Below are 10207 nucleotides of genomic sequence, written 5' to 3' on the forward strand. Positions count from 1 at the left end.
CACGTGAGTGTAAAATCTGCAGAGTCTACAATACGAATTCTATTTCTCTGAAAAAAAACAATGTTGCACTATTGTGTGTTTTCATTTCTTTCATGTCCTGATGAAATTGGCGCACCTGCTGTTCTTCATCGTTTGCTGTTTGGATTGGGATCGAGTCCTATCTCAGGAGCTGCACTTTCTAAAGGACAGTATATTGTATTTCTTTGTTAAAAGTGGTGTTATTTGTGCTTATTTTCTTTATCAATATTTGCCTGTTTTTCTTAATGAATGATCCGTGTCAAAAAAAAGGTGTAAACGCCTGGTCTCCCGTGACACAATCCTTGACTACTTGTTGCAGTAACATACTATTACCAGACACTATATAACAACACTAGTAACTCTACTTAAACACTACGCAGTCGTAACAACTTGGCACCAGTGTCTCATTCTAAATGAACTGAGTTAAACTCAAAAGCAGTGCTATAATGTTCCCGAATGAGCTCAATACACACGGATATCCGTTGCAGCACTTACCTTAGTCCACACGGGTTTCTCCTGCCACTGTGCTGCCCGTTCAGAGGTCCTTCCTGGCTATGGTCTGCTCCGGTAACCAGGGTATAAAATTCACTGTGCCTTTTAGTGTGAGCGCTAGCTAAAATAGACTGCAGTCCAAACTGGAGACTGAACCAGCAGTCATAGTGAATATATATGAACTATCCCTGACTACCATGTTGCAGCTTGTGAGACATACTGTTACCAGACACTAAGCCACCATACTAAATCCATCTATACAGCAGGCTTAGATACCAGCTTAGGTTCAGAGTCTCATTCCAAGGGTTTACCTCTATAGTCTTTAGCTTGACATACAGTATACAGTAGGCACTAGCCATCCTATGCAATACTACAGTATGACATAACTCTTTCGACATTCCACTATTATTTACGGCTATTAGGTAACAGGATCTTACAGTTATTAACCATCAGCCACTTGATCTACCCTTTCGCTCAGGCCCACCCAGGAATATTTTTAATGTGTGTGTCATGGCCGATTTTTCTGTGCATATTTATTTTAGTTAACATCAATAAAAATTGTGTTTTAAACTACCCACCATTCACATCATGAGTGCTGTTTGCAGAGCTTGCTCTTTTTGTGCCCCCGATGACTGATAAACCTTCCTGCATGCGCCCTGACTTTGAGTGATTATCTATCTACTAAGCGGAGCAGGAGTCTTCTCTCTCATATTAAATTTTTATAACATATTTATCCGGATGAGATTAAGGTTCTTATTTTATAACCGCTGAAGCAGCCGATCTGGCCGTTTTCGAACGAAATTCCCCGGATATATAATAAGTTACTATATATTTAAAAAAAGAAGAACTTTTCACATGCATCAGCTATACATCACATACAAGACATCTGTTTATTAGACTTTTTGTTTTAGGATTTTTCCAAAGCAGAATATGGGGGTTTGATTATTAATTGATTCACTCTATAAAATGTAATACTCTAGGAAATGCTACATCAGTAATCTGTGAATCATGTAGATCGCTATACCAGCAGAAATACATATTTTCAGAATACTATTTAATCATATCCCAACACTTGTTGGTTATCTGTATTTCCACAGTATTTTTTTATTTTGATTATTTCACATGGATTTAAAAACCCTCTAGCAACTTAATTATCTACATTGTTTATTACATTCTACATTATTATTTAAAGCTTAGCCGCTCCACCCAAATTAAAATTTTTAACTATATAAAGTGTGTGTCCTCAGAAACACGCTATTCACTCCAAAGTGAAATTAAGATGGCTGAAAAATGATGCTCCTGTAACTTGGCAGCTTCCTATTGGTCCAGGGGTGAGGGTCATAAAAAGATGCAAATATAAATGTATCTGGAACCAATGGACCCTGGAGCTGAGAATAGCATGTTTTGGCTGTAGAGACCCCCAGGTTCAGATATGGGAAAAAAATGAATCCAAGGAGTTAGACGGAGGGGTATTGCTAATTTAAACTATGTTGAGTTGGAAGTGAACTCTTTGACATGACCTAATGAAGATGGAATCAATATAATTAGAGTGAAATCGAGCTGGAGGAGTTGGATTGACTAGCAATACAAGTATTAGAAACATCATTTTATTGTTTTCAGCTATTAATATATACAATACATAGATAAACATGGCTTTTTTGCTGCCCTTGTTGGTAGAATGTTACCGGTTTAGAAACTTATATATATTGCACTTAAAAATGTAATCCTGTACCGAAAACATTTTACCACTAGCAGTAGGCATTTGTATACATTTTATATAATCTTCTATGGGAGCAAAGGAGAAACAAACAATGAATTATACATGTCCAAAGAAGTATACTTTCCATACTATACTAAGTACAAGATCATTGTCCGATTCAATAGTATTTTGTTACAGGCCCTGTTTCAAATAGTAGTGGCTGGTTTATTGATAATACAGTAAAAACAGATAATACCAAAATTCTTTTAACATACAGTATGATGTCAAATGAACATCTATGAGTGATTCCAAGTTGTAACACTGTGTCTGATTCTTAAACTTCAGCTCTGCAGCTACTGTTCGTCTGTTTATTGGTACAGTTTACTGTATGTCCTTTTCGCCTTTACAAATGCCTTTGCCCAATGCTGTCACAGTAAATGAAATAACACTTTTTGTCTGTCAAACCCGTGATCTACTTTACATCCTCTTTGTCATCGGTTGCTGTTTAAAATATGACTTTATCAAGCAGCAGAAAAGAAGCAGCTCATTCTTTATTAACACAGAAATGAATAATGCCCCTACCTGATGAACGTGTGTGTTTCATTACTGCAGTGCTGCAACACACTGAGACGCATTACTGCGCTGTGCATTGCGGGCTGTCCAGAACCTGGGGTTTAAATAATTGCGTAAGCAGCAACAATATCACACTCTCCCCACTTTCCATCTTTTATACATTAGTTATAAAAAGTGAACTTTTGACGTAATTAATCCACATTTTCACCGCCATTGAAAAGTATATTAATGGTATCCCGTGGAGAAATGCTTCATTTCTGATGAGTTTACACAAGCATGCAGTTGGTACAAATTTTGGCACTGGTTAGTTAAAAATGTCAGTGATTTTAAATGAAAAAAATAAATGGTGAAATGACGCCCCCGGCCCCAGTAGTTATTTGCTTGGTAGACAATTCATGCCTTATAAGCGTGATCTACAATAGCCGTGGATATCTTAATTAAGAAGATATATCTCCACAAAGAACTTTGATATATATCATCTACAAAGCCAATATCATGGTGGTGAAAATGGCAATGTGTAGCAGCTGATAATCGCTTGAGTCGTTACTATTTTTCTTCTAAAATCTGTCTTAAAAATGTGTTTACATACAAGGGATATATTTTTCATCTAAAATCTATACATTCATCCTTTTGTGGGTTTGCTTTCAGTTACATTTTAAGGCGGTTTGGTAATACATCCGTCCAGATATGAATTTCAATTTGAAAAATGTCAGTCTATATGAAGATCTCATAACTATGTCGTTTGAAACAATGGATTTCTGAAGTTGAACATGCTTATCTCTCTTTACTCCATACACAGCTCATGCTTATTTGAATATTTGCTTTCCAAGAATTTCTTAAAATAAGAAAGATAATGTTGAAACCCCCCTTACTCAGTGCACTCAGGCATATGACAGACTTAATGGTATGCTGATGCATCGTTAAAGTGAAATACCAAAAGTGCTAGCCATAGCATACAGTTAAATAGATGTTTGCCTATGGGTAATCATTGGTTAGAATGAATAATGAGGATATGTTTATTTAAAAAAATGTTTGCTACAGGTGTTGGACTGATTGCTATTAACCTCAGCTCTAATGTATACACAAGAATAACTTTGGGATCATTCATCAAAGTCTTTCTGTTATGCACCGTTGGAAAAAGACAACACCAAATCCCCCATTTTCTCTTAAAAGCTGCATTGTAGGTTAGAAGAACTAGCAGGATGATGTCTTAATTATAATGAGAGACGCACCCTCCATAATTATTTTCTTTTTAATATTGAAGAAAATATTTCGCTAGTTGTAAAACAGCTGTACTTTTACAGGTAAGAAGACTAGTTTTTTTGGGTGTGCTTTAAAAAAAGCTGATAACAATTACCTTTGATTTTATCATCCAATACTACCACGTCAAGCCTCCAATTCAGTTAGCAATATACAGATGTAGCAAGACTTCCTGTCCCATGCATGTGAGATACTAAGTGTATATCCCTGGCATTGATATGCGTGTTGGGGATGCGGCGACAGCGGCCGCAAAAATGGGATTTTAGCGCTGGCCGTAGTACTCTGCAGTAATGATAGGTGGCGTAGTGGGCTAGTGTGTGTCTGTAATCTAAATGCAATGTAACCAGTCCCTTATTCCCGCTCATTTCATATATGATGTCACATTTCTTTCAATGTAACCCCCTCCCCCCATCCCCCTAAACAAAGTGTTCACGCGGCTGTAATCTCGCACCTCACGGTCATGGGGATAGTAAATCTGGCTACATCTGTATAGTATATTGGAGTTGCAATAAAGTGAAAGCACTTGGTCATATAATATAATTTCCACTGATTTTTTTTAATCATTTATTTTAAGATGTATTTAGAGTGCAATAAAAACTTGTAGTTTATAGCAAAGTTCTTGATTTCAATGAATTCTAAACATCCTAAACACTTTAATCTAATTTTCGGAAGATGTATTAAATAGATTCTCTCTCTCTTTTTTTTTTATATATATGTTTAGGTTTGATTATAGGATTACAACTACAAAACAGACAGATCTTATCTGATATGGAACTGGGCTCCAAGAGGTTTTTGAAAAAAATGTGGTTTATACTTAGAATTAATTGCAATCCAACAAAGAATTTATAACAAATACTTTGGAAGTTATAGTACTGTATGGGCCCTTCTATAAAACCTAAGAACAAAAAAACCTGAACCAGGTTTGAACACTGACCTTGCAGTCTTACTGCAATCATCGTAATCTTCGTTTGTACTCCGTAGTGGAGAAGGTGTGTTTTCCTTGACTTGGAGTTGTAATGCTGGAATAGTTTTTTTTTATTTTTAAGATTTGTGTTCTGTAATATAATACAGGTAGTGCTCGTTATCCAACGTTTCACTTTACAACGAATGGCATATCCAACTTTTAACAATGCAGCCATATGGTCCATTTTTCGACGCCTGAATGCGTTATTCCGAAGCCTGAATGCGTTATACAACGCTCACCGCCACTGATTAACATGGGACTCACTTTACAACGGTTTCACTATCCAACGCTACTTCCTGAACGGATTCCGTTGGATAACCGAGGACAGCTTGTAGTATCTTTTATTCCTTTGTAAACTGGGAATACTATTTTTCAATACATAGACTGTACATAGTAGATAGAGATAAATAGTACAGGTATTCCATACCTCCTGGTACCATCACACTATGACAATGTCTATTTAAAGGTTTTGCAAGTATAAGGCCAAAGGCCTTGCTGTGAAAAGCTAAATAAAAGGTCACTGGATACATGCCTGCTTTTGTTATAGGAAAGCTAGGGCAATGGTTTCCAACCTTTTTTTTGGTTAAGGAACCCTATGTGAAATTCTGAGGAACCCCAACCCTCTCTAACAGCAAGTCTGAGATCAGATGCATTGTAAATTCTTCTGCATTTGGTCCAATTTTAAAATGACCGGAAAATTACAGGGAACCCTTTAGAGATGCTCGGGGAATCCAAGGGTTAAAAACACTGAACTAGGGGCTCATAACTAATTTAAAAAAGTTACATTTTAACTTTTAAAATCCCTTGGCCCCCGCCCCAACGGTGCAGAACCACAGTATAACTTTGATAAGAGACCTTTATGTTTAACTGGCTATAAAAGGAAGTTTTATGACAAAGGAAACAAAAGGGAAACTATCTGCAAAAATAAACTAAAACTAACATATTAACTTTGAGGTTATGTGGTTCCTCTTTAAAGTTTGCATACAGTTAATCTGAGATTTCAAGTTACCAATCTACTCCCTAGATTTGGGGAGTAGAAGTGTGAAGCTTGAAATCCTTCTCTGTAACAATGATATGAGTTATGAGAGCTATTCTGGCCTTAGCTAACACTGTGCAGGGAAAAAAAATCTGGGGAAAAAAATACAGATGTAAACCACATTTCACCATTACTATACCTTAAAATAACCATTAAAACTGAGATATACTTACCACTTATACTCATGATTCTTAAATTGGTTACCACATCACAACTGGTTTTTTTAAACAGCAAACATTCATATTTTTTTTCAAGGATGCCCTATCAACATAATAGATGTGTGTTTTTAAATAGCATACATAGCTTCAACTTTTAAATTATATAAATATTAAAAAAATAAAGACGAAAAAATGTAAACAGAAATAAATGGTCCACGGAAGGGTGTTCAACTATCCATTTCACTATCTGGTAACAAAAGATCTTTTTTTAAGGCATTCACTTTCTTTCCACCTATCTCCTACTCAAGTCCTCTCGCATTGAGATTAGGCAGTTTGTTCGAAGAGTTGTTATAGTGCAACCAACAATGCAGGATGTCACTGGTTGGAGCAGATGTGTAGATTCCTAGTTTTCTGCACAACCAAATGCTTGGAATTTTAGTGATTGGAGATCTCTGTCTATATCCAGGGATTAATGATGAGATTGAGTTCAGCAGTGCTAGTGGTGAGCAGCATGGGTACTTATCTCAGCTGATATAAATTAAAGAAACTGGAGGTCAGAGAGCAACGCGTTCTTTCTTTCCTGCCCGTCAAATTTGTAGCACCTTCTACTTGGAATAGCTAATGCCTCAAGTGAATGGTGAGATGTACCCATTTAGTTTTTTTTTTTTTTTTTTTAATTCATATTCCTAATTATTACATCATTTATAAAAATATAAATAACCAAGAATTTAAGGTGGGTTCCATCTTGAGAGGTTTTTCTCGTTGTCCTCTGAGAACATGTTGGAGAAGTCAGGTCTCAACAAGCCCTATGCATGTAGCTGATTAGACGTCAGACACAAAATACAAAATAAGTAGCTCTTGCAATGAGTTTAGCAAACTCTGAGGAAATCAAAAGCATTCCACTGCGCTTATGGCACAAAGAGCACAATAACAAGGGCATATTCAGTAGAGACTGAGACTAAAATGACCAGGTGTGTTACAAACTGTACACTCATGTTGTTTAAAAAAAGGATAACTATGCAATACTCTGTATTTAAAGCCTGGTTTGGGCTTCCGGTATATATATTTCAATGCTGTCTGCACGATCACTAGTTGAATTCTGCCGAAACGATGCCGCCCTCTTTGCAGCCATTAGTCGCCTTCTTGCCTCTTGTCGTTGACGGTCCGGTAGGTCAAGAGACCTTTCTCGAGTGATAGGGAATTTTCCTCTGGTAGGTTTCTTTGGTATTGGAGGTGGGGGCTTCTTGTCATCCTGAAAAATAACGGTACATAATAAAAAGTTAGTACCAGAAGTGACAGGCACTACGTAGAAAATAGTGCTATTAAAAAATGATGAGTGATGGCACGGCATATACAAGGAATGATTAATTTTTTTAAAAATAGGCTTTTTAAACCTCACATTAAACTAGTGGCCCCGGGAGCTGTAGTAAAGCATAGATGGAAGGAAGTATGACAGTGAGAGCGGAATTGCTTGAGAAATGAAGGGGGATGGGGATGAGAGAGAGATAGTCACAGGGCTCGGAGAACTCCTAGCCGTTGGGTGGGAACAGAGTGCAGAGAACGTGACTGCTTGCTGTATCTGTGGCCTTGCAGTCCATTTAGTTGGGTTTGCTAGTTTAGTCACTGCGAAAAATGAGCAGAGGTTCTAGGGTTAGTGCGGCAGTGGGGAGGCGTGAGGTGGGGGGAGAAAACATGAAAGGAATAGAGGAGACTTTAATAGCAATTAGAGGTTCTTAAAAATGTGGGTGAATGGCTCGGGGAGTGCTTTAGGGGAATGTAGCAGAGCAGCGAAAAAGAAGGGGGAAGTGGGCAAGGGCTAGAGCAGGGTAGGGTGAGGGCCTAATGTAGAGTTGAGGCTGGCTACGTGCAGGAAGAGTCCAAGTGGGGGTCGAGGGGCAGCTCAGAAGAAGAAGAGAAAGGAGGCCGTGGCCAAGGTGCAATCCGAGGGGACAGGAGTAGCGCAGCACAGGGTCCCAGAAAGAGATCGTCACCAGAGAGAAGGCGCACTATGGGGCGGAGACAGACCTCTTCACAGGTGGGTGTGATGTCCAACATGAGGGTCAACCTGTACGTCAGTTGGTGAGGAAGAGGAGGAGGTGAGGGAGGAGAGGTAGTGAGGGGAAGGTAGATGGGGAGGGTAGTGGCACCACAGATAAGGGGGTAACATATCGTAGTTCATCAGTGGGCTTAATAGAATGGTTGGGAAAAGAGAGGTTCAGCATGGGAAGGTGCGGTCAGATCACCGCTGCAGCAGAAAGTGGCAGGGGCATGGGGGGCAGAGGAGGGGGGCAGTCGGAATGGGGCTCAAGTACAGGTAGTACTGGTGCAACCAGAGTCGCAGGGTGAGGGGAGTCAGCTATGGAGGCATATTTCCATTCCATGGCTTCTGGGAATGGACTGCACTTGAAGATGGGGGTTAAAAGAAAAAGATTTGGAAAGGTGAGTATATTGAGTTTTCTTTGACCCAGAAAAGGAAGAGAAGGAAGCGGGAAAGAGAGACAAGGAGGAGATACAGGTTGCTCCCTAAAATATTTAGTAATTAGTTGCAGGCAGAGTTGCAATTCAGGCAGAGAATGGCCCTTCATCCTTCTATGTGGTGGGATCAGAGGGACATTGATCTCTGATTAATGTTTAGGATGCCCCAGAGACCACTGCCCTTTAAGGTAGGGGCCGGCAGGTTGGGACAGGCTAGCACAAGTAGTAGAAAGGGATTCTGCAGTCTGTTTAATGACAGCCATTGCAAGTGGGAAGGAAAGTGCAAATTTAAATATGAGTGCCAAGGCTGTGGTGGGGAACCACAGTTAGTCCAGGTGTGTTAAGAGCGGAAAAGGGTTGAAAAACTTTGGTGAGGGGGCAGCTAACGGCAAGAACGCTGGGGAGCTTTGGCTCAATGCGACAGTGGCTAAGTCTTTATAGGGATGGCAAGGCCACCCAGATGACAAAAGAAAGTTTTACATCAGGATTTTGGATCCATTTTAAAGAAAGTGGGGGGGGGGAGGGTGGGGGGACCATGCCAGATGGGGAAATTGAAATCAGCAGTAGAGAACCCACGGTGGTTGGGGAAAAGATTATGAAGGAGGTGGCTCTCGGAAAAATGACAGGCCACTTTAAGGAGCCACCATTGGGGAATCTGTGGGTGACACCTTTTGGGAGTGGTTCTAAGAAAAACTATTTGTCATTCTGAAAGGGGGATCGGTATATGATGTTGAACATAACTTCAGACCCTTGCTCTGACATAGCAGTGAGCTACAAAAAGATGTTTATGTTCCCTTAAACTTTTAACCGCAGATATTGCTTAGACTGATTTTTAAAATGATCTAAATAACTGTCTTTCTTGCTGGGTTTGTTTACCTTCCAACTCACACTTTGTGAGGGTTGAACAGGAACACCAGTAATCAAGATATTGCCCTTGAAAAGAGAATCAGCCTGCTCGTTTGTTATATCTGTTTTGAGCGTTGAAACAGCAAGTAAACGCCCAGTGACAAGAAACACTGTTTAACCATGAAGACGCCTCGGTCTTTTGCCTGATATACATATAGATGTATTAAAGGATAAGATTAGTGCCTATGTTAATCAGACTCCTGTCTGGCCATACAGAAGGAATCTCTTGCTGTAGCTGTGCAACAAATAAAAGTCTCTGGCAGACTGTTTTTCCTAAAATAATGAGTGAAGCATTGTTTCTTCCACAATGATGACATTGACAGGGAAGTAAGTGTGCATTGTTTCATATACTTCTTTTGACATGCAGATTCAACTGCTAAGGGTGGTAGGAAAAGGCATTGTTAGCAAAATAAACCCGATATTAAAACCACATTCAGGTTGTTACCAGTTCATCCCAGTTGTTATCACCTTACCCCCTGAACTGATCCGTGGTCCCCCGACCTCTGGAACCCCGCTGGTTCTCGAACAATGAGCAGTTTTGTACGTTGGGCAAAAATACTTGTCTGATGGACCCAAAATGCTCACAGGTTCAAGCTTGCTCCTGCAGCCATTAGAAACATAGAACT

At 39.3% G+C, this 10207-nt stretch overlaps 1 protein-coding gene across 8 annotated transcripts in view; it reads right to left on the reverse strand.

The window, feature by feature from the left end:
* Positions 1-2133: 2133 nt before the first annotated feature.
* The window catches only part of DLGAP2 (DLG associated protein 2), a 1048830-nt gene continuing 1040756 nt past the window's right edge, over positions 2134-10207 (reverse strand). For all 8 annotated transcript variants that reach the window (XM_075598227.1, XM_075598230.1, XM_075598229.1 and 5 more), the window contains one exon: positions 2134-7452. In XM_075598227.1, the coding sequence (XP_075454342.1) occupies positions 7234-7452 (219 nt within the window). In that variant the 3' untranslated portion in view covers positions 2134-7233. The remainder of the gene's footprint in view (positions 7453-10207) is intronic.

This window comes from Ascaphus truei, chromosome 4, assembly GCF_040206685.1.
Source record: "Ascaphus truei isolate aAscTru1 chromosome 4, aAscTru1.hap1, whole genome shotgun sequence".
Taxonomy (NCBI): Eukaryota; Metazoa; Chordata; class Amphibia; order Anura; family Ascaphidae; genus Ascaphus; species Ascaphus truei.